This window comes from Mandrillus leucophaeus, unplaced genomic scaffold (assembly GCF_000951045.1).
Source record: "Mandrillus leucophaeus isolate KB7577 unplaced genomic scaffold, Mleu.le_1.0 Scaffold461, whole genome shotgun sequence".
In the NCBI taxonomy this organism is placed as follows: domain Eukaryota; kingdom Metazoa; phylum Chordata; class Mammalia; order Primates; family Cercopithecidae; genus Mandrillus; species Mandrillus leucophaeus.
In genome coordinates, this window is record NW_012104932.1 from 2,383,247 (window position 1) to 2,409,703 (window position 26,457).

General features: G+C 35.9%; 1 protein-coding gene across 1 annotated transcript in view; it reads right to left on the reverse strand.

The window, feature by feature from the left end:
- The window catches only part of KRAS (Kirsten rat sarcoma viral oncogene homolog), a 42,643-nt gene that overhangs the window by 15,330 nt on the left and 856 nt on the right, over positions 1-26,457 (reverse strand). The window contains exons 2-3 of the mRNA XM_011994800.1: positions 7,437-7,615; positions 5,817-5,976 (exon numbers count right to left, since the gene is read on the reverse strand). Of these exons, the coding sequence (XP_011850190.1) occupies positions 5,817-5,976; positions 7,437-7,615 (339 nt within the window). The remainder of the gene's footprint in view (positions 1-5,816; positions 5,977-7,436; positions 7,616-26,457) is intronic.

The window sequence follows — 26,457 nt, forward strand, 5'->3', positions numbered from 1 at the left end:
AAATATTGATCTCATGTAGGCAAACTCAACTACTATTAAACAGAGACATAGCACATAAGGAGGTTGTATTGCAAAGCCTTCTTTAATGGAGTTCTTCTAACAATTAATTTAAATACCTAGAAATTAACAACAAACCCAGGAAATTAATCACTCAACATTTTTAGGTTCGTAAAACTAATTTTCACATTATACTTAAATTGAGACCCCCAGAAAGCAAAAAAGCCAGATGAGGAGTAATAGATACCCCGAAGACTGCTTCTGTCATTCACCTTACTGAACCTTCCCACTTTTGATTTTAGCAGACTGGAAAATACACAATTCTCATGGTGTCAATGTTTCAATTTTGATAGCTTTTGCCAACATGGCCATGCACTGTCCAAAGGGACCAGGAAAATCTGTCAACAACCCAGATAAATGTGAACTAGGTAACAGTCCTTATACACTAGGAACCTAGGGACCACACAATGTACTAGCAGAAAATAACTCTATTTGCCTTTCAGATATGGACTGAACTGAGTGTAAAGAATATGTAAGGCATTATATTCTAGTCAAGTAATTAGCTTTTTAAAATTATAAGTTATTAACTTGGTAAAAATATATATTCTGCAATTCTTGTCTTAAAAAGTACACCAGGGCACAGTGGCTCACGCCTGTAATCCAGCACTTTGGGAGGCCGAGGGAGGTGGTTCACGAGGTCAAGAGATTGAGACCATATTGGCCAACATGGTGAAATCCCGTCTCTACTAAAACTATAAAAATTAGCTGGGTGTGGTGGTGTGCGCCCACAGTCCCAGCTACTCAGGAGGCTGAGGCAGGAGAATTGCTTGAACCCAGGAAGTGGAGGTTGCAGTGAGCCGAGATCATGCCACTCCACTCTAGCCTGGCAATAGAGTGAGACTCTGTCTCAAAAAAAAAAAAAAAAAGAAAAGAAAAGAAAAGGTACTAGGGGCCAGGCACAGTGGCTCACGCCTATAATCCCAGCACACTGGGAGACTCAGATGGGAGGATCACTTGAGGTCAGGAGTTCAAGACCAGCCTGGTCAACATGGCGAAACCCCGTCTCTACTAAAAATACAAAAATTAGTCAGGTGTGGTGGCGCATGCCTGTAGTCCCAGCTGCTCAGGAGGCTGAGGCACAAGAATCGCTTGAACCCAGGAGGAGGTTGTTGCAGTGAGCCAAGATCCTACCACTGCACTCCAGCCTGGGTGACAGAGGGAGACACTGCCTCAAAAAAAAAAAAAAAAAAAAGAGTACTAGGGTAAAATCTCTATTTCCTTTTCATGAAATACATAAGTTTTACTTTAAGATTATTAAGGTTAGCCTGTAAAATGCAAAGGTTTAACCTAACTTCTAGTATCTAATCAAACACTAAAGTTACCCAGAGAATTAGGAATCAGTATACTACAGCCCATAGGCCAAATGCAGCAACAGCTTTTTTTTTTTTTTTTTTTTTTTTGAGACGCGTCTCGCTCTGTCGTCCAGGCTGGCTTGATCTTGGCTCACTGCAGCCTCTGCCTCTTAGATTCAAGCAATTCTATGGCCTCAGCCTCTTGAGTAGCTGGGAATACAGGCACCCACCACTATGCCTGGCTAATTTTGGTATTTTTAGTAGAGACGGGGTTTCAACCATGTTGGTCAGGCTGGTCTCGAACTCCTGACCTCAGGTGATGGGCCCACCTCGGCCTCCCACCTCATTTCTGGGATTGCAGGCATGAACCACAGCGCACGGCCAGCCTATTTTTATACTATGCACAAGCTAACAATTATTTTTGCATTTTAAAGGGTTATAATTTAAAAAAAAAAATGCAACAGATACCACTTGTGGCCCTCAAAGCCTAAAACATTTACTATCTTGGCCCTTTACAGAAAATAAGTTTGCCAGCCTCTAATTTACACAGATGAGAACTTCTAAATGAATGTTTTGTTCCTTTAACCTGAATATAATTTTTTGGGAGTGTTTACGTGTTTTAGTCTCATGATCAAGACCCCAAAAATTAGGGCATAAAACAACTTGCTCATAAAATACAACAAGGATATGCACACTAATTTTGTTTAAAAAACAAATAAGGGCTGGGCGCGGTGGCTCATGCCTGTAATCCCAGCACTTTGGGAGGCCGAGGCGGGCGGATCACAAGGTCAGGAGATCGAGGTCATCCTGGCTAACACGGGAAACCCCATCTCTACTAAAAATACAAAAAATCAGCCAGGTGTGGTGGTGGGCGCCTATAGTCCCAGCTACTTGGGAGGCTGAGGCAGGGGAATGGGGTGAACCCGGGAGGCAGAGCCTGTAGTGAGCCGAGATCGTGCCACTGAACTCCAGCCTGGGCAACAAAGCGAGACTCTGTCTCAAAAAAAAAAAAAAAAAAAAAGAATAAATAAATAAGCTGAATAACAGATAAGTAACAAAATACTCTGCAGAAAGGAGGGCTTGACATTTCACCAGTAACTGGAGATGTAACATTTATTAAAATTTCCATATTTCATTTTATAATCTCTACAGTTACTTGGAATAGCTCTTTAAAGTCTTCCAGAAGCATGCAAATATCAAATTAATTTCAATAGAGGAAGATTAATAGACTTTTGAAAGGCAAATTAATTTCTAGGCAAATCAACAAGTCCATTTAATAATAAAAGGAAATCAAAGAATAGAAATTAAATATCTAATTTATAGTTTAGCAGCATAAATTATATAATACCATCAGTGAAACAGGATATAAAAGAAAGGCTGAGTGCTCTGTTAAGGAGTACAAGTATTCTTTTATACTACATCCCTCCATATTTTAATTAGATGATCCACATATAAATGTCTACAAAGCAAATTTAAGTTCATCTACTTACATATTATATACCTTCCAAAAAACAAATCAAAACAAAAAACTCAAGGCCACAGAACTGTAAAAAACCTAAAAATCTCTTATAAAAGGAAGCCAGATAGTTTTCTGATCAAATATGAATGCTGTGTTGTATTAAAGTATTAAGGTCAAATAGCAAGAACCAATTAGTACTTCTGAGGTAGTAATCATACAATCACCAAAAAGGAGACACAGCTATTTTAGGATCTTATCAAATGAGAAGTGGACAGCAACAAAGTGGGACTAACAAGACTCTTTTTATGTCCTCTACTGCTTTTCTACTCAAAGTATGGTCCAAGTACCAAGAAAAATACCACCTGGGAGCTTGTCAGAAATGCAGACTCAATCCCAACCTAAACCTTCTGAATTAGAATCTGGATTTTAATAAGCCCAGCTGATTTGTATGCATAAGAAAATATAAGAAGCACTTCTTTACTGCAACCCCTTAGAACATTATGCAAAGTCTCTTAAATTTTTTCTTTTTTTTGTGAAATGTAGGCTAATATGTTCAGTAGTATGAAAAGCATCTTTTAAAAGTTACAAGCAAAGCAAATATAGTAAAACAACAATGGTAGAATCTAGGTAGTATATTTGCAAATGTTTTAAATAAAACTTAATTTTGTATTTGAAAATGTTTCATAAGAAAACGTTGGAAGAAAAAGTAACAAATCATGTATTCTCAGTATCTTCTGTCCTAAGAAAAATCAAGGAGGCTGGCTATAGAAGACCAGTAAAAAGAAAAACAAAACAAAGCCTCTTCCTAGTCTTCAGGACATAGAAATGGATTTAAGTGAAATCTTAATTCCTCTAAAGTAAAGTGATATGATCTATACCAATTTTAACCTATAAATGAGGTTTTAGTAAAACTGCCAGAGAAATTTGTATACTGGTCAAACTAGAGAAATTTAGTTTTTAATCCCCCAAAAATGACTCGAAGTAGAATTTTTTTCTTTACTATGTATCAAATTCGTATAACTAGGAAGAGGTACATATGCTCTCCTACTAGGGAAATATAACATATATATTAGCTGGATAATGATTTACATTTACATTTTTGCACCTTTATAAAATTTGATAAACTTCTAGAATGCTTGTTTTTATGTTTAACAACGTAAAAGTTGTTCATCAATTTTTTTTAACTCCTAGCATTACAGAAATTCTACAAAACTGGTTTTCTAGGCTCACAGGTAAATGTAACCAGAAAAAGCCCTAAACAAACTTATGGAATATAGATGGATCAATTTCTTAGTACAGTCATGTGCCACATGACATTTTGGTCAACAATAGATTGCATATGTGATAGTGGTCCCATAAGATTATAATGGAGTTTAAAAGTTCCTATTGCCTAGTGATGTTATAGCCATCCTAACATTGTAGCACAACACATTACTCACGTGTTTGTGGTGATGCTGGTGTAAAACTTACCACACTGCCAGTTGTATAATGGTATAGCACCTACAATTATACACCATACTTAATACTTGATAATGGTAATAAATGACTATTACTGGTTTATGTATTTACTATACTATTTATTGTTATTTTAGTGTACTCCTTCTATTTACTTAAAAAAAAAAAAGTTAACTATAAACAGCCTTGGATAGGTCCTTCAGGAGGTATTCCAAAAGTTATTAGAGGAGATGACAGCTCCATGTGTGTTACTGCCCCTGAAGACCTTCCAGTGGGACAAGATGTGGAAGTGAAGACAATGATATTGATGGTCCTGACCCTGTGTAGGCCTAGGCTAATGTGCATGCATGTCTTAGTTTTTAACAAAAAAGTTTAATGAGTAAAAAAAAATAAAAAATGTTAAATATGGAAAAAAACTTACTACAGAATAAGGATACAAAGAAAGAAAAATTTTGTATAGCTGTATAATGTGTGTTTTAAGCTGTATTACAAAAGTCAAAATGTTAGGAAAAATTTAAAAGTTTATTTAAAAAGTTACAGGAAAGTAAGGTTAATTTATTACTGAACAAGAAATTAAAAAAAAAATAAACTTAGGGTAGCCCAACTGTACATTTATACACACAAAATTTACCATTGTGTTAACAATTGCCTATAGTCATTACCACAGTTACACACCGTACAGATTTGTATCCCTGGGGCAAGAGACTGTACTATATATCCCAGGTGTATAGTAGGTTATACCACCAAGGTTTGTGTAAGTATACTCTATGATGTTTGCACAATGACAAAATCACCTAACAATGTCTTTCTTAGAAAGTATCCCTGTCATTAAGAGACATATGACTATATATAACAATTAATTCCTTCCTATCTTTATGTATTCATTTCCTGTATGTTAAACTCTTCATACAAACAGGTTAAATAACACTAACCGAAATTATTTTATTTTACCTAAAGAAAAAGTCATTTTTAAAACAAAGATGATTTTTGAAACAAAATTCCCTCTGACAACAATTTTTGTCAGAAAAATGCATTAAATGAATAACAGAATTTCTATTTGCTTTCTGGGTATTTTCTTTCTTTAATGAGACCTTTCTCCAAAAATAAACATATCCTCAAAAAAATTCTGCCAAAATAAAATTCTTCAAATGCAACAACATTTAACCTAGAAACACGACATAATGGTTTAAAAGTACTACTGAAATAGAAAATTCAAAAATGTGTTGCCCTGTTCTTTGTGTCTGTGTGTGTATATATATATACACACAAACACACAACAGCGGGAAAAAAAATCCCCACATCTCTTGAATTCTAAATGTTAACATGTGCTCAGAATTGAAGAGAAATTTTCAATGCAGAAAGAAACCAAAGCCAAAAGCAGTATCAAGGACACTGTAAGAAGCAATGCCCTCTCAAGAGACAAAAACATTTACTAAATAAATATTGTTTTATTTCCTAGTGTAGCATAATTGAGAGAAAAACGGATATATTAAACGACATAACAGTTAGGATTTTGCAGAAAATAGATCTGTATTTATTTCAGTGTTACTTACCTGTCTTGTCTTTGCTGATGTTTCAATAAAAGGAATTCCATAACTTCTTGCTAAGTCCTGAGCCTGTTTTGTGTCTACTGTTCTAGAAGGCAAATCACATTTATTTCCTACTAGGACCATAGGTACATCTTCAGAGTCCTTAACTCTTTTAATTTGTTCTCTGGGAAAGAAAAAAAAGTTATAGCAGAGGCATTAGTAACACAAGTATCTTTCAAAACCTGTCCATAACTTTTGTCATAAAATCTGGGTGAAAGAAAACAATGTAATTCCTGGTTTCCACTATACCAAATTTTCCTTCCTTCCTTTATTAATTATTTTTTTCTTTACCTTTTTAAAGAGAAACCTTGTCTCTCTCTCACAAGATCAAATACTTAGAAGTATAGTAAAACTATAACCTAATAGGTTAATATGCAGGTAGATCATAATAGTACAACAGAAACTACTGAAAAATTCTAGACCCAAAATGCTATATAACAGACTATAATTTTAGAAACATATGTTAAATATGTAAAGATAAAAAATATTTTTACAAAAACCTGAATTAAAGCATTAACATAATTTTCATATTACTGTCTCAAAAAACAAAGTTGACAAGTAGATTTTGATTTCTAGGTAGAAAACACTGAAATTACTATACCACTTATTCCATTAAAAGCCCTTCTACATGTTAATCATTTTCAACATACCAAGTGCATAAACTCTAAATTTGGGGTGAAATTATATTCCCTCACAATTTTAGGTGACTTTCAAAGATGCAGCACAAAAGAAGGAGCAGAGCAGACAACAGAGTCAGAATTGGCTCAAATTCCCAGTTCCTCCACTATTAGCTGGGTAAGTTTGGATAATAGAGGTGAAATTTGGTAACTCCTCTATAAAAATACTACCACTACCACCCACCCGAATGTCTTCTGCTCTATTACTAGACTACACAGTAAACATGCTGTAACAATGTTCTTAAATAAAATGTTAAACTTCTTATAACTAGGCTAACTCATTATTACATGACATAGTCAGTGAGTAATTTATTTACTTAATATGTAGTTTTAGGAAAACTAAACCCTCAAAGAAGCAGAATATAAAATAGTACAATAATGATTATTTTAATAGTTTTATGCAGCTTTGTCAGATTTAAGAAAACTGTAATGCCCGAATTCTTCAATCTTTCAAAACTTTTATTTTTTAAAATGTATAATGCCACTCTTTATCCAATCCAAGCAATTCTACACTATACACACGATTGCTTTTAAGAATGTTAAAGTAACACCATCTCAAATCACCTTTTCATATTCTTTTTTATGGTTTTCCTTTTTAATGATGCATCTAAAAAGTTTAAAGTCTTGCTTTTTCAGTGTAGAAGAGTCAAGAGTACAGAAGGTTGTAGAGTCAAACAGGCCTAGGTTTGAATCCCAGCACACCACTACTGATGCAGTCTGGAGTAAGCTACTCCACTGCTCTAATCCCCCAAGAACTTCATTTATAAAGCAGGGATATTACCTACCTCACAAAAATTATTTTAATATTTTTATTAAGATATTATATGCATGGCATTAGCAAAGACTCAATAAATAAAAACTATAATTACTCCTTTATGTCAACTTATTATATTCAATTTAAACCCACCTATAATGGTGAATATCTTCAAATGATTTAGTATTATTTATGGCAAATACACAAAGAAAGCCCTCCCCAGTCCTCATGTACTGGTCCCTCATTGCACTGTACTCCTCTTGACCTGCTGTGTCGAGAATATCCAAGAGACAGGTTTCTCCATCAATTACTACTTGCTTCCTGTAGGAATCCTGAGAAGGGAGAAACACAGTCTGGATTATTACAGTGCACCTTTTACTTTAAAAAAGGTGTTATATGCAACTCAACAACAACAAAAAATCCAATTTAAAAGCGGGCAAAGGACTTGCCAAAGACAATGCTCCAAAGATGACGGACAAATGGCCACTAAGCACCTGAAAAGCTGCTCAACATCATCAATCGTCAGGAAAATAAAATCAAAACCATGAGATGCTACCACATACCCATTAGAATTGGCTACTATTAAAAAACAAAACAAAAACACTCAAAAAACGGAAAATAAGTGTTAGCAAGGATACAGACACTGAAATCTTTGTGCATTGCTGGTGGGAATGTAAAATGGTGATGCCATTGTGGAAAACAGTGGTAGTTCCTCAAAAAGTCAAACACAGAATTACCATATAATCAGTAATTCCATTCCTAAGTATATAATCAACAGAACCAAAAACAGGGACTCAAACAGATACCTGTACACCGATGTTCGCAGCAGCACTATTTATAATACACAAAATGTAGAAATAACTTATGTGTCTGTTAACGGATGAATGGATAAACAAAATGTAGTATATACATACAGTGGAACATTATTCAGCCATAAAAAGGAATAAAATTTCATATAGGTTGAGCATTAATGCAGGTTAATCCAAAAATCTGAAATCCAAAATGCTCCAAAATCTGTAACTTTTAGAGCCTGACATGATGCTAAAAAGAAATACTCACTGGAGCATTTGACTTTGGTTTTTTTTTTTCTTCATCTTTTTTTTTTTTGGAGAGATAGGGTCTTATGTTGCTCAGGCTGGTGTTGAACTCCTGGGCTCAAGCCTCCTGCCTTGGCCACCCAAAATGGTGGGATTACAAGCATGAGCCACTGGGCTCCATCTGATTTTGGATTTTTGGATTAGGGATGCTGAACCAGTTAAGTATCTACAAATATTCCAAAATCAAAACAAATAAAATCTGAAATCCAAACCACTTCTGGTCACAAGCATTTTGGGTAACGGATGCTTCAACCTGTATTTACATGCTACAACACAGATGAACCTTAAAAACATTATGCTAAATGAAATAAGTCAGACACAAAAGGACAAATACCACATAATTCTACTTATATGAGGAACCTAAAACAGGCAAATTCAAAAAGATGAAAAGTAGACTAGAGATTACCAGGGACTGGGGGAGGGAGGATTACTGGGGACTATTTAACAGGTACAGAATTCTACTTTGGGATGATAAAAAAAGTTCTCAAAACAGATGGTGCTAATGGTTAGACAACATGGTGATGGTTGCACAACATTATGAACACACTTAAGGTCACTGAATTGAACACTTAAAAATAACTACCACGGGCCGGGCGCATCACGAGGTCAGGAGATCAAGACCATCCTGGCCAACATGGTGAAACCCCGTCTCTACTAAAATACAAAAAATAGGCCTGGCGTGGTGGCATGTGCCTGTAGTCCCAGCTACTCAGGAGGCTGAGGCAGGGGAATTACTTGAACCCGGGAGGTGGAGGCTGCAGTAAGAGATTGCTCTACTGCACTCCATCCTGGCAAGAGAGCAAGACTCCGTCTCAAAAAACAAAACAAACAAAAAAAAAACTACCATAGCAAATTTTATGTTATGTATATCTTACCACAAGAAAAAATGTTTTTAAGGTATTATATGGAGAGTCAACAATGCGAGTGAGTGTACATATTGGTAACAAAAAGTTATCGACAAAAGAAAATAATTTCAAAAATGGGATAGCTCTACCAACTCTATTATTGAAGATGATTTAAATGACAAGAAAAATCAATTAACTTATAAATAATTGTCATGCATCTATTTTATTTATTGTCAAAGGCATACATAAGGAAATGGTCAATACTCAAGATTCTAATGCCCTCATCCACCTCTGAAAACTGGAAAAAGGAATCTAACAGCCAGATGGATATCTCTAAAGAGCAATACTGTTTCATCTGCAAATCCTGAGGGACCTCTTTTTTTCTTTTCTAAAAAGAGAAAGAGAGAACTGTAACTATAAGATTGAGTAACAGAAGGGAGTGGGTAACATTAACAGAATCTTGAAATAAAAATCTGATTTTCTTCCGACTTTTGGCTAATACTTCTGCCTAAGATTTCACACATTCTGCCAAAACAGTCCTCAAAAAATACGGTAAAGGGATGTTACAATGTGAAGCCATGAAATAAGAGGTAGGGCTAACAACAGGTATAAAGCATAAACATAAAATCAATTATTTTCTTAATGTTCCACATGTGGGCTATAGTATTAATGTATCTTTTGTTGTTGTTGTTTTGAGATGGAGTCTCGCTCTGTTGCCTAGGCTGGAGTGCAGAGGCGCAATCTCGGCACACTACCACCTCTGCCTCCTGGGTTCAAGCAATTCTCCTGCCTAGCCTCTCGAGTAGCTGGGATTCTAGGCGCATGCCACCATGTCCAGCTAATTTTTGTATTTTTTTTTTAGTAGAAATGGGGTTTCACCATGTTGGTCAGGCTGGTCTCTAACTCCTGACCTCATGATGCACACGCCTTGGCCTCCCAAAGTGCTGGGATTACTGGCATGAGCCACTGTGCCCAGCCTCTAAAGTATCTTTAGTTCATGAATTACTCTGTAGACCATTCTATCAGAGGGAAAAAAAGAGAAAGAAAGAATGGTCATTACAAATGTTGTTAGTAAAGTATTTCAAAATGTTTACAGTATAAGGAGAACATAAAGATGTAAGTGCAGCATGATCACAATAATACGTATTTATATAAATGTATTATGTATTTAAAAATTGGTTAATATATACATCAAAATGTTATAAAGGTTATGTCTTTGATGGAGATAATTTAAAAGACATTTATCTCGGCCGGGTGTAATGGCTCACACCTGTAATCCCAGCACTTTTGGAGGCTAAGGTCGGCAGATCACCTGAGGTCGGGAGTTCGAGACCAGCCTGACCAACATGGAGAAACCCCATCTCTACTAAACATACAAAATTAGCCGGGCCTGGTGGTGCATGCCTGTAATCCCAACTACTCGGGAGGCTGAGGCAGGAGAATCACTTGAACCCGGGAGGTGGAGGTTGCAGTGAGCCGAGATTGTACCATTGCACTCCAGCCTGGGCAACAAGAGCGAAACTCCATCAAAAAAAAAAAGACATTTATCTCTTGCTTATCTCTTTTCTTTGTACTAGATGCTATGTTAAATATGTTTTTCTTTGGTTTTCAATTTTTTAAAGTGTGAAAACCTACCATATTAGACTATAATATTGTGCTTATCTTTTAAAGCATATGGTATTTTTCAAACTGTCTACAATAAAAATTAATTATCTCACCAGTCAGAAAAAAAGGATGGCTATTTATTTTCTAAATAAGAGGCTCTTTAGTAGAGATTTGAGCATTCAGTTGACATTTACTTATTGTAGCCTATTCTCTTAATTAAATACTTGAAAGAACTCCTACAGATCATAAATTAAAAACCTGCACTCCAGCCTGGCATGTTCCACATGTGGGCTATAGTATTAATGTATCCTTTTTCTGTTGTTGTTTGTTCATTCTAAAGAGTAATGAAAAAGCAGGAGGTGGGAGCAAAGTACAGAGTCTTAGAGTCAACCCATTACCCAGGCATGGCTACAGAGCATGTTAAGCTGACCAAAGACTTTTCCTACCTATTGCTGCCACCTTACATTCTTTTTTGTTTGTTTGTTTTGTTTTTTTTTGTTTTGAGATGGAGTCTTGCTCTGTTGTCTAGGCTGGAGTACAGTGACATGATCTCGGCTCACTGCAACCTCCGCCTCCCGGGTTCAAGCAATTCTCCTGCCTCAGCCTCCCGAGTAGCTGGGACGACAGGCAAATGCCACTGTGCCCAGCTAATTTTTGTATTTTTAGTACAGATGAGGTTTCACCATATTGGCCAGGCTGGTCTTGAACTTCTGACCTCAGGTGATCTGCCTCGGCCTCCCAAAGTGCTGGGATTACAGGCATGAACCATCGCGCCCAGCCTGTCACCTCACATTCTTTACTTACCAAGGTAGGCTGAATATCCCTACTCTGAAAAACCAAAATCCAAAAATACTTCTGGGTCCTAAGAATTTCAGATAAAGAATAGTCAACTTGTAATGTGGGATATTAGCAGTTTATGTACATATTTCATAAGATGCTTCCATGGTGATTAAACCAGTGGGACCGAGAAACTGGGAAAGCAGTCCCCTATTCACTGATATATCTCATTCCTATTATCTTTTCCCTACCAGACCTTAAAAATATCGATAGCAATGTTCTGAGACATATTCAGTTTCAAAGTAATCTACAACCTACTCACAAACAATACTGTTGATTAGAAATAAAAGGTTTAGGTTAAAAACTCAGTATTTTAGAGTTAATTTTAACTAGGGTACTTATTCTTAGAAGTGCAATTAGTCACTGAGCTATTTTCAGCACAACTGGGTAAAAACTAAAGAAGAAAAAGTGTTAAATGAAATATGATCTAAAAAGAACTGATAATATAAAGAGAAAACGAATGCAACAAAAATTACATGTTAATAAAGATTCTGTTCCAACTTCAGGTCAGGCCATAAGAAATAGTCATCCCCTGGTATACACAGGGCATTGGTTCCAAGACCCCCCAGCCTCCAGTCCTACAGTTGGCCCAGGAACATCTAGGTATATGAAAAGTCAGCCCTCCATATCTGCATTTGGTTGGGAAAAAAACTGTGTAAGTGGACCCATGTCATTCAAACGCATGTTGTTCAAGGGTCAACTGTACTTGGAGGGACAAAAAAGCTATGCATCAATGTAGACTCTTTCAAAAAAATCAGAGTGTAAATAAGGGTTCAGGAAGCTACTGCCCACAGGTCAAACCTTGCCCACTGTTTTTGTATTGCCCACTAGCTAGGAATAAATAGCTGTTTAAAACGACAAAAACAAAAACCCAAGACTATGTGACAAAGACCCATATGGCCCTTTATAGAACAGTCTGCCAAGTCCTCCTGTAAGTTAATAACTCTTCACATATTTGAAGTATTCTCAACACATATTACTCATTCTCTTTATATATTTTTTTAAATTTACCACTCTGAGGAAGTACTGGTTATGAAAACCAAAATGATTTTAAAACACGGAGATTCTATAATGAAACTATTTAATAATGGAGCAAAGACAAGCATGAAGGTATTACGTTTTTAATTAGTATTTCCAGCCTTTCAAAAAAGTAAACTTTTAAATTAGGTACATAAGTTACCAAAGTTGCTAATTTGTAGCCTTAGGAAACTAGGATAAAATAAAGTAACTTAAACTAACTCACAATAAAATATTAAATGAAGGAAAGTTATTCCCCATAGTCCCCTCACTCCCAGCTAAAATATTATTTTTTCCATCTACGTAAGTAATAAAAAAAATTTCTAAATGAAATGTACTATACTGCCAAGACTGAATTGTAGACAGAATTCAAACATTTCTGGTGATATAATAAATAAACACAATATTCTTAGAAAGCAATTACAGTATTTATCTAAAGAAAGTCATTCAAATGTTCATAGCCTTTGACACAGTAATGCCGCTATGGGAAATTATGCTAAGAAAATACGTGTTTTTTTATTAAATGACAGTTATAAAGCGATTCTTAACATGGCATCCTAAAACGTCTTACAAAGAAAATTTACCTAAGCATTTAAAACTGACCCACAATCTTGCACCATTTACCTATCTTCAAAATATATCCTACATCCAACCACCTACCACCACCATCCCCCTAGTCCATAACTATTTTGTCTCAGGCAATCTGCAGCAATTGCTTCCTAGCAGGTATCCCTGCTATTAATCTTACAATATATTCTCCACATAGCAGCAAGTGATAGTTTATAAATGTAGGTTAGGGCCAGGCACCACGATAGTTTATAAATGTAGGTTAGGGCCAGGCACCACGATAGTTTATAAATGTAGGTTAGGGCCAGGCACCACGATAATTTATAAATGTAGGTTAGGGCCAGGCACCATGGCTCACGCCTATAATCCCAACACTCTGGGAGGCCGAGGCGGGTGGATCACCCGAGGTCAGGAGTTCAAGACTAGCCTGGCCAACATGGTAAAATCCCATCAAAAACACAAAAAATACAAAAAACAATTAGTCAGGTATGGTGGTGCATGCCTGTAGTCCCAGCTACTTGGGAGGTCTCAAGTGGGAGGATCGCTTGAGCCAGGAATAAATGAACGAATGAATGAAGGTTAGATCATGTCATTCACTTGCTCAAAGTCCTCCAATAGCACTCTTCAGTCTTAAAAATAAAAATGCAAAGCATTCTTCCTTCCCTGGTACCTCCTATGTTTCCTTCATAGCATGTATTATAATTTGTAATTATGTATTTACTCGTGAAATTGTTTAAGTCTATATCCCGTACTAGGCTTTAAACTCCATGATGGTAGGACTCACGCCTGTTTTACTCACCACTACACACTCTCTACCTAACAGTCTTGAACACTATAGGTAATCAGTACTGCCTCTTAAATAAGTGAATGAATCCATTCAATGTAAATATATGTAGATACTAAAAAATAAATGGAAATTTTTATTACAATTAAACAGTTAACATAAACACAATTTAACAGATTTTTCAATTATGTAATACAAATCCTTCTCAAATAGTCTGAAGATACTACATATTTGAAATGAACGCTCACAACAAATGCCCCACTTTCAATGTAATAGTTTGCAAAGGTGGATTTTTTAATCTTTCAACAATTTGTTTTAAAATCTATGTCGCAATGTTCTCTTATCTTAGGAAAACAAGCATAGGTTTAAGATACTATAAATTTTACCAAGACAATGAAGCTGTTAATTTTTAAATTACAACATATATTAAGATTAACTTCAATTAAATTGTATATAACATGTAAGGTTTTATGTAAAAATACAATCAAAACAATACACACAGAGATTTTAATACACTTATGGGAGGGAAGAGAGTAAGACTAGGGAAAAGAATGTAGGAGTCTTCAACAGTATTAACTTTTCTATCTTGGGAAAAAAAAAAAGAGCTAAACCAAATACAGCTAAATGTTAAGATATGACAGAGCTGGCTGGTACACACATGAAGTTCATTATACCACTTTTCTATAAAGCACTAAGAGTGCACCCATTTTATCATTACTTAAAAAGGATTTTGTATTTTTACTTTAAATTTCTGTTGGTTTGAAAAGCTACAAATTTTTATTGCTTTCATACCAATTTATTTGAGGAGTAATAATGTTATATAGGTTTCTTCTTCTTATCTTCATATTTATTGCCAACGTGTGTCCTTTGCCCATGTGGAATTTTAATCTTCTTTTACACTGATTTGCATATTAATGAAGTGTTTCCTGGTTTACTAAATGCCTTTATTTTGAGGAATTTAAAAGCTAACTCATTCAAGATAAGATAACCTCATTAACCAGAACATCAACTTTGTCATTTTTCTATTATAATTAATAACAAAATTATTCAGTGTGTTCACCTTTTAACATACTCAACTTGAGTATGGGTTTTCCAACTGAGGCAGTGACCCTGACACCGAAAGACATATTCCATGTACCAAAACAAAACAATATATACATTCCAAGTATAGATTTTGTGTACTATATTGTAGTAAACGAAAAACCTAAAGAAACTAATAACTTTTACTAAAGGTAATATTACTATTAATAGCAATTACAGCAGTCAACATTTACTGAACCCTTACTTATATGCCAGATACTGTCATAAGCATATTACAAACATCATCCCATTTCATCTCCACCTTCGTGCTGCCAATTCCATGAGATGCTCTTCTCAGCATGACTAGAACTGCTGAAAATGTCAATAATGTATTACTTGGTGATTTCCTTTTGAAACTGTAAGTTTTCTTGATGTATTAAGTATTCTAAGAACTTTTCACATACTGCTTAATAACACCTGTAGCAAAAGATGAGAAACTTTTACTCAACTAATGCTCAAGTACTTTAAGTTACTCTTCTGAAAGGTTATTTAAATCCATTATAGAATGATGTGTTCCACACTTTTAGTTTATAAGCCATCAAAGACTGTTGTAGACTGTCAGAATTATAACAGGGAAGAAACAGGGAATTTAGGGTATGTAAACAGAGGTTGATGAGTTCATTCCCACCTACCCACATCAGTCTCCCTTGTATCATAGAAACACTTATTGAAAATCTAGGTGTCACGTTCTGTGTCACACATTATATAGTTTCTGACCTCAAGCAACTAAGGTGAGTGGAAGAGACATGAACATAAATAAATAATTAAAATAAAATGAATGTAACACCATATGCAAGATAAAGTACAACGGTGGCACACAGGAGAGATCAACTTGTATGAATTAAGAAAGACGGAAGGGGAGGGACATTCCAAGCAGAAAGGAGCAAAGAGAATGTAAAATACATAGAACATGTTGAGGACACAGAACCAAGGAGCTCCATATAACTTTAGCTTAGAACAGCAGTCCCCAACTTTTCTGGCACCTGGGACCGGTTTCGTGGAAGACAATTTTTCCATGGACAAAGTCGGGGTGTTTTCGGGATGAAACTGTCTCGCCTCAGACTATCAGGCATTAGATTCTCAACAAGTATGCAACCTAGTTCCTTGCACGGGCAGTTCACAACAGGGTTCACGCTCCTATGAGACTCTAATGCCACCAATCTGACAGGAGCTAAGGCAAGTAATGCTCACCCCTCCTTCCGGTTGTGCAGCCCAGTTCCTCACAGGCCACAGGTGGGTACCAGTCCGCAGCCTGCGGTTTGGGGATCCCTGGCTTAGAGGCCTTAGAATAAGCACCAAGAAGTGAAACTGGACAATCAAGCAGAGGCCAGTTTATGGAGGATCACGCGTATCATATTAAGGAGTTTTACACTTTATCCTATACAAAATCACTAAAAGGTTTTTAAAATAGGAAGGGAGATCAGATTCACTATTAACATTTTTATGACAAATTATAGAAAGGGACAAAATTTTTTGGCCCTTCCCAGACACTGCCTCATCGTACCCACTCAGATGCACCAGTAGCAGCCAAAGGCACCGCCTCTGCAGGGATTAAGCCTCAGCGACAACGGGCCCCTCCTCTGAGATTCCAGTTCTGATAACCCCCAAATCTTCCCAGCACTCCCTGAATCTTAGGAGTAGTGGCCATTCTTGATGTTACTGTGTTACTTCAGTGTTTTTTTTGCCTTTCAGTCTTCCAACACGTAATTAGTTCTCCATGCTGAAATATCTAGTGTGGTTTCTGCTTTCTGGACTAGACTTTTGACTTCTATAAATGTTAAAAATGGGAGGAAAGAGAGAGAAGAAGGGGGGAGAGAAGGAGGAGAGCAGAGACTGGGAGATGATCTAGGAATTATTACAAGAAATGACAAAACTTGAACTAAGGCAGCAACAGCAGTATGGATCGAGGAGATTAAATAGATTGGAGAAATACTCAGGTAAAATTGTTGGTAGGAATGTAAGTAGTACAATCACTGTGGAAAACAACTTGGCAGTTCCTCAAAAAGTCAAAGACAGAGCTACCATATAACCCAGCAATTCCACCTTAGATACATACCCGAGAGAACGGAAAATACACGGTCATACAAAGACGTGTACATAAATGTTTACATGGCATTATTCAAAATAGCCAAAAAGAGGAAATCACTCAAATGCCCATCAAATGAACAGATAAACAAAATAAGGTATATCCATATAACAGAGTATTATTCAACCAGAAAAAGGAATGATCAAAAAGCAAAAACATAGATGAAACCTGAAAACATCATCCTATGTGGAGGAAGCCAGACACAAAAGGCCATGTACTGTATGATTCTCTTTATATGAAATAATCAGAGTAGGCAAACTCACAGAGACAGAAAAATTAGTGGTTTTTAGAGGCTGGTGGGAGAAGGGATTGGGTAGTGACTGCTAATGGATGTGGGACTTCTTCTGGGGTGATTGTAACATTCTGGAATTAGTAGTAATGACTGCACAACCCGTGTGAATATACTAAAAACCACATACACTTGAAAAGGGTGAATTGTATGCTATGTGAATACATTTCAATTTTTAAAAAATAACAGAGTTTACTGACAGGGGATGAGTATAAAGGGGAGAGCGAAGTTGAAAAGATGAGTGATACTGGGCATGTTGAATTCCCTATACTCACGGGTTGTCCTGGTGGGTATGACCTGCAGGCAGCTTGATATACATACGTGTCTGGTGCTCAGGACAGAAGTCCAGGCTAGAGACAGACTTGGGAGTCTTCAATCTATGGACAGCCAAAGAACTTCACTTATTTGTGCTATGGGCTTGGGCAAACTACTTTATCTCACATCTTCTCTAAGCTATTGCTCCTTCAGCTGTGAAAGTAGGTAAAAAATTGCATAAAGGATTTTATACATAGATTAGTATTAAAGACCATGAAAATCTCTTTATAAAATGGAAAGTGCTATAAAAAGTTAACTGCATTATTTTATATACTACACGCAAACACATAAAGTAGGGGCATGCCACTGGCTACTGGGAACTGTTTAGAAATAGTATCTTGTCCTTACAAAATCATTGGGCATCTATAGTTAAAATAATTTTGCAGGCCGGGTGCGGTGGCTCAAGCCTGTAATCCCAGTACTTTGGGAGGCCGAGACGGGTGGATCACGAGGTCAGGAGATTGAGATCATCCTGGCTAACATGGTGAAACCCCGTCTCTACTAAAAAATACAAAAAATTAGCCGGGCGAGGTGGTGGGCGCCTGTAGTCTCAGCTACTCAGGAGGCTGAGGCAGGAGAATGGCGTAAACCCGGGAGGCGGAGCTTGCAGTGAGCTGCGATCCGGCCACTGCACTCCAGCCTGGGTGACAGAGCGAGACTCCATCTCAAAATAATAATAATAATTATTATTATTATTATTTTGCAAAACTGGTCACCATATTTCAAAATAAATATTATGGAGCTGGACAAATCAAAGGGAAGGAGAGCTAAAACTGAAGGTTATGAAGGATTTCTGTTTTGATTAGGGAGTGAAGATGTTAAAGAGCTTATTTTCATGGCAGAATTTTCAATTAAAAACTAAGACATTCACTAAAAATAAGGAAAAAGAAAACAAAGACTTCTTTACCAAATGCTGGATACTTAAAATTATAAGAATGGTGAACATTAGTTTAGCACTAGAGAGAATTAAATGTGTACTACTCCCAAGAGAAAAAACTAGTTCAAAAATCTGAATGATCTCAAGGAAAATTTATATGACAAACTTTGAAAATAAGCATATAATGAGCATACATATGTAACCTGTTGAAATCACGTGGCATTCGCCCACAAGTGATCACTTGAAGTCTAGGTAAGAATGAGAGGCTGGAATGACCATGGATCCAATCTTAATAATTACAGCTGCCAATATAATGTTCATATTTTATATTATATACCTCTCAGATATTATTTATTTAGCCTTAATAGCAATTTCCTTAATCCAAGACTATGTGTGAATTATCTAATTTATTGAGGCTTGAAAAAGAAGCATGAAATAATCTAATGGTATCTGAAACTTTTCTCTCTCCAAAATGAGTATTTACTTTTCCCCCAGCTCCAACAGTATAAGCTTATGTTAAAAAACTAAAACACTACAAAAAATGAGGGAGTAATTTTGTTTTTAGATGAAATCGTTCTCAACACAAGGTGCTGTGACCCAGCTTCACTTACATAATGGACATTCTTGAACGTCAGTATATTTAAATCTACCTAATCTTTCCAACAACTATGTTACTTATATGTACAAAGATACCATAATTTATTCACTCATTCTCTATTAGTAGACATGAAGATTATTTCCATTTTTTTAAAATCATGAACAACACTGCAATAAACATTCTTATATATACATCTTAAACATTTACGCAATTAAATCCTTGGATAAATTCCAAGAAGCTGAATTACCTGGTCAAAGGACATGTAGTTTACATTTTGAAACATATTTCTAGACTGATTAAGTCTGAGGGTCTATACTCCCAGTACAGTGCAAGGCGCACATTTCTCCATACCCTTCCTAGCAGTTATCATTTTAACCTTAGCCAATATGAAAGTACAGAAATGTTACTTATTGTTTGAATTTGCATCATATTCATGAAGTATCTTTTTATATGTTCATGTTATTTCTTTTATTTCTTTTTTTGGTAGACAAGCTATTTATATCTTTAGTACCCCCATCCCTTTTTTTCTATTTGTGTGTGTGTTTTTTTCTAATTCATATATAAGACGGCTTCCTGTTACATGAACCAAATGGTTATTCTAGGTTTTCATTTGTCTTCTATCTTTGTTAAAGATAACTTAATTTTTATGCGGCCAGATAGCTTAATTTTTGCCCAAATGTTTGCCTTAATGGTTTAAGAATACTCTGATAACGAGAAAAGATTCTCACTTTTCTCAAGGGAGAAAAATACTTAATCCAAATTCCACAAATAAGGAAACCTAAAGTTAAGTCACTCAATCTATGTTACTTAGATAATACTACAAGATCCATAATTTAAGAACGACATTATCATTTTTATTTCACAAGTGTATAATTTAGCAGTAAAATTTACACAAGGAGAAACAGGGTAGATCCATGGTTCTCACTGTGGGAGAAAGAAGGTGAAGAACAGTTAACTCTTGATTTCTTAAAAACATGCATTTCTGAGCTCTGTGCCTTGAAAAGGGTCTAGAAGCAGTGACACCCCATTGTCACTATATAAACACATTATATAAATGCACCTAAGACCCAGATCTTGATTTCTAAACACCATTCCCCACTAAAAGGAACTAGGGATCCTTAGACAAATGGCTGAATCCAGGGTGGGGACAGGAAAAGAACAAGGTCAACCTGGAATATACAGTGCCAGAAAGTATGAAGAAACTAAAAAACTGAAGGAGACATGTTAAAAGCATACAGAAGCCAGCTTAAAAGGGATTCCATTGGCCATATCAAAACAAATTTGAGCAACAAAATCAGTAATTACAATAACAGACTTCAACACATTAAATTAAAGAGTTCATGAATCCATACTGATACAAATAAAACAAACCAAACAAATAAATAAGGGAAGAGAAGAGAAAAGAGAGAGCCCTTTTTAATGGCAGATGCCAATTAATTAATCGAGAAGTGATGACAGAGTTAGAAGATTACCATTTTGCAACCATTAAGGTAGTAATAATGAGTGGATGCTAAATCCTACTGGATGCAAATATATTGGACAACAGGGCATTTACAGTCTCCAAGTATCTCCCTACAGAGTACTTATTAATTATAAAGCAATTAAAGGCAACTTTGCAGAGAGAAATCTGATAGATATCACCTTAACCAAAAAATCAATGTTACCAATAATGGGACAAACCACCATCACGTGCCTCCTGTTGTGATACAAGGCGGAGGACACGACATCACTATGGAGCATTCCTGCTCAAATTGTTTAACCTAAATCTGATCATGAGGAAGCAATCAGACAAACCTAAACTAGAGGACATTCTACAAAACAATTGACCTGAGTTCTTTGTAAAGTATCATTGTCATAAAAGACAAAAGCTGAGAAATGGTTCTAGATTAAAACAGATGGAGACAGGACAACTAATTTTTGATCCTGAATCAGAAAAAAAATAAGTAACTGCTAAAAGGACATTCTTAGAACAACTCACAAAATTTTAATACAGACCATATATGAGACAAAGTATTGTAACAATGTTGAATTTCCTAAACTTCATCATTATGTTGTAGCTATACAAGAAAATACTGTAGTTATACAAGGAAATATTCCTGTTGTTGGAATAAGGTCAGCCAACTTTTTCTGTAAAGGTAAAAAGTCTATAAAGATCTAAAGATAGTAAATATTTCAGGCTTTTGGTCATTTTGGCTACAACTACTCAACTGTGCCACTGCAGTGTGAAAGCAGCCATACACAGTATGTAAACACACATGCATGGCTGTGCTCCAACAAAATCATATAAAAAAAGACAGCAGGAGGCCAGGAGTGGTGGCTCATGCCTGTAATCTGGCACTTTGGGAGGCCAAGGCGGGAGGATCATGAGGTCAGGAGTTCGAGACCAGACTGGCCAACACAGTGAAACCCCATCTCTACTAAAAATACAAAAATTGGCCAGGCATGGTGGTGGGCACCTATAGTCCCAGCTACTTGGGAGGCTGAGGCAGGGGAATTGCTTGAACCCAGGAGTCAGAGGTTGCAGTGAGCCGAGACTGCGCCACTACACTCCAGCCTGGGCGACACAGTGAGGCTCTGTCTCAAAAAAAAAAAAAAAAAAAAAAGACAGCAGGTAGGATTTGGCCAGCAAGCAGCCCATAGTTTGCAGACCCCTGTCTTAGAAGTTATACCAAGTTTAGTGGTGAAGGGTCACAACACGTGCAATTTAATCTTAAATAGTTCAGCAAAAATAAACAATATACATTCACATAAGTGTATACCTATATACACAGATGAATAGATCTGTGAAAGCATAAAGAAAGCAACTATGGCAAAATGTTAGTGAATCTAGTTTAAGAGTAACAGCTATTCGCTGTACTATTTTTTTACTACTTTTCTATAGGTTTGAAATTTTTTCAAAATAAAACATTGAAAAAAAAGTATCTAAGGTAGTTACTGTGTCCCTCCTTAATTCTTTCAAGTATTTTATTTTCACTATTTCTGCTTTTTTTTTTTTTGGAGATGGGGTCTCGCTCTGTTGCCCAGGCTGGAGTGCAGTGGCGTGATCTCGGCTCACTGCAGCCTCCACCTCCCGGGTTCCAACCATTCTCCTGTTTCAGTCTCCTGGGTAGCTGGGATTACAGGCATGCACCACCACACCCAACTACTTTTTGTATTTTTAGTAGAGACAGGGTTTCACCATGTTGGCCAGGCTAGTCTCGAACTCCTGACCTCGTGATCTGCCCACCTCAGCCTCCCAAAGTGCTAAGATTACAGGCATGAGCCACCACACCTGGCTTATTTCTACTAATTTACATGGTAAGATCCCAATAATTTAACTGTTCCATAACGTACACATCATGAAATAATAATGGTTAAGAGACGCAAGAAATGTAATATTCTTAAGTATAAAGCCTCTAAATTAAGTCATACATAATTAGCATGATTGCCTAGAAACACTGCTCTTCAAAATAAAGTTGGCCATCCATATCCACGGGTACCCCATCTATGAATTCAACCAAGATATCTGAGGATAGAAGATATCTGAGGAAAAAAATTCATGAAGTTCCCAAAAGTAAAACTTGAATTTGCCATGTACTTACTACTATGTTGAACCCACACAAATGAACTAATGTGAGGCATTGTAATAGGTATTATAAGAAATCTAGAGATACCTAAAACTAATAAGCTCCATGAAGGCAGGAATCTGGTCTGTTTTAGGCCTCAGTGTATGCCTAATCCATAAGAAGACTGCATGGTACAAAGTGGCAGTGAAGAACATTTCTGGGATTAGCTGTATTGTTAAAACCAGAATCTTAGGAGATTCCAAACCATAAAATCATTTTTTCCTTTCACTTATTTCCATTACCAACTTCCATTTGTATGTTTATAAAGCTTTGGATTTATAAAAACCCAAGGTATAAAAAACCATGACCAGTAAAGTTTTATATTCAGGTCTAAATAAATACTTATTCTTAATTTGACCTAAATATAGTACCTAACTAATACACACGGTAATGTTTATATTAATATTAGCAGAAAGTACAACTGATACTTTAAGTTTTTTAAAATCAATCATATAAAATAAGACTTTTAAATAAAACAGATATATTTATAAATTGATGACACCCATAGTTTAAATAGGGAAACTACCCAAACAGGATTTCATTGTTACTTGTTATAAAGCAAAGAATTTGACCAGTAGAGGGCACTCACAAAAGTGGGGAGAGCTTCACAGCCTTGAAGAGAAGTGACATAAAATTGCTGTGTGTCTCTGATTTTAAAAACAGAATGTTTTAATAGAACACTGGAGTAAGCTAACATATTATTAATTTACAAAAGGTAAAGTTTAAATCTTTGTTATGCTTGAAAATCTGACATAAACCTTATGTCAGGGACATGAATTTGACAATTTAAAGGATGTTTAAAGCTACAGTTTAACATAGCAAGGTTTGGACCTTAACACTATTGAGGTTTGGGGTCAGATAACTCTGTTGTGGGGGCTTTCCTGTGCACCGCAGGAAGTTTAATATTAGGTTGGTGCAAAGGTAATTGCAGCTTTGCCATTAAAAGTAATAGCATCTACTCAATACATGCCAGTAGCAGCCCTCTCTCCCCAAGTTGTGGCAACCAAAAATGTCTCCAGATGTTGCCAAATGTCCTCTGGAGGGCAGTCACCCAACCATCCCTCACTGATGACTACAGATATATGTATAAACTCAAAAGAATAACAGCTTACAAATCACATAAGGCTTTTCTTATACCACTCTTCAGTGTCAGTTTAATTTTACAAATTTTCTCCCTATAATCTACATACTTCATTCGTAGGTAAAATGAATTCTATAATGAACATGGAAAAACAAAAGAAACTGAAAACTGATAAACCTTGGTAAATAAATACTCTACAGCTCAGAACACTAAAGATGAAACAAACCAATCCAATTATTAATCTGGTGTTCCTTACTGAATAGGAAACTGTTCCATCAAAGAAGCGCATAATACTTCAATTGAATTATAAGCGCCACAATAAAAGCATGCAGATGTCAAACAATTAGAGCCTGGGAAAAAATACATCTTGCTATATTTATTCTCACTAGCATATTATACACAGTAGATACTTAATATATACTTGGTAAGTGATCAACTAATCATTCTGATCTCTGTAACTACCTACATTTTTTTAAAATGAGACTCTTCCTGTTCCACCCAATTTTACCTTAGAAAAAAAATTTCAGGGTTTTCATAGTAAGACAGCCTCAAATACAAACGTACTCCATCTATGTGTCATGCCTGAATGATTTTACATCATATCTCTGCCACTAAGTTGCCATTAGATAGTAGGCTAAGTTCAAATTTTGATATACTGACAAATCTGAATTAGTCTCCATAAGTAAATATTTTCTTAACTTGAAAAACAGCTGATTCTCAGTTTTAAAAAGTTACACAAGAGTATAGTGGAAATTTAACTTAGTCTCAGAGAATTTAAATTCAAATCCTACCACTCATTAGCTACGTATCCTTAGGTGAGTTACCACCTCTCAGATACATTATTGAAAGAAACAATAGCCACCCTCCTCACTACCTCTTAGTGTAAATTTTGCAAAATCTAAGTCACCAAAAAATATAGTATTATTTGATTTAAATTTTTAAAAAATGTATTTCCATCTTAAATGTAGAAAAACTGCTAATAATTCCAAAATGTGCAATCATATCCTTTCTAATTTTCTGACCCACACTGATTGGTGAATACCAATCAAAACCTACAATGGCAGTGAAATCCTCATATCCTCCTAAATTTTTAACTTTTTACAATAACATGGAGTCAGCATTTCCATTCAGCCAACTATTAAACTACTAAGTTCTCTTGCCTCTCTTACAGTTTATACCAAGAATTTAATGTAATACGTCAGTTCCCTCAGAGACTCACTGTAACTTGGGAGATAACAGATAATCTCAGATACCTTTTCCCAGGTGACTAAACTACGTCAGGGACCGTCAGTTTCAAAGTTCACAGGTAATCAATGCTTCCCACAGTCAAGTCTTCTGGTTTGGCAGAAATCATAATCAGAGTTATAGGTTTAAGTTTATAAACTTTTTCAACCTTCCCCACAAATAAAGTCTTAACTGTTAGCTTTGTTTCTTCAAGATTTATATTGCATTTTAACAATCGTTAGCAAAAGGTGTCCTAACCCACTTTATCATATTCATGACGTCATGCTATATATACACTCATATAGCATTCATGACCTCTGACTGGAAACAAAGTGTAATGGAATTTCTCAGATTTTCAGGAAAGACGGACAGCATTTCCAGTAAAACTACCTTCCAAAATCCCAGGAAAACTTTCATGCATAAAGTGAATTCTATTAAAACTTCCTTTTACATCTGATTTAAATAGTAGAGTCTGCCAAGTAACCCTGAATTTGCAATACAGATTGAAATGGGTGCACTATTCAAACCTCCTCAAAGAAACAAACAAAACTGTAGTATACATTGAATTAACTTGTCAAAAGTAAATATACAGAGACTACTGCATAGGCAGTCTACTTCTATTAGACTGTTCCCCTTTACTGTTGTAAATTCTCAGAATTGAAAGCCAAATAAAGTTGTTTCTATGTTTAAATCAAATCTTTGCAAATAGGCATTATTTCTTCACTTTTTTATAGTACCAAAAATAAGTGACATTTCCCTATGATTAGTTATCTAATCAATTCTCCAGGTTCTAAACTGCATACACATCTTCCCAAGGCCACCAATGCCCTCAGAACTTGCCTCAGTGCAAAGTGTTTCTTCAAGACATTACACAGTACAGTACCTTAATAGGGCACTTTGACCTGTTCTAGATTTCACAGCTTGGGACTTGAAGAAAGTTCTCAGAAATTTTTCAGAGCCAATTTTTTTAAACTAGTACATCAGATGTAGAATAAATGCTAAAGGATTAGGACTGCTTAATCAAGGGTAAAGAAGCCTCAGAAATAATCTTACAATATAGGGCTATTTCAAAGACAAGGTGATATGCTTATTTTCCATCTCCACTGATGTTAAATTTAACATGAAGATTCAAATTACGTGTGAAATATGCTAATAAGTATGTTCTGAAAATGGGTTAACAAGGACAGTTGGGGAATGTCCCCTCCTGCAGGTCTCTGAGATTAAATAAATCCTCATCTGCTTGGGATGGAAGGGAATTCTACTACCT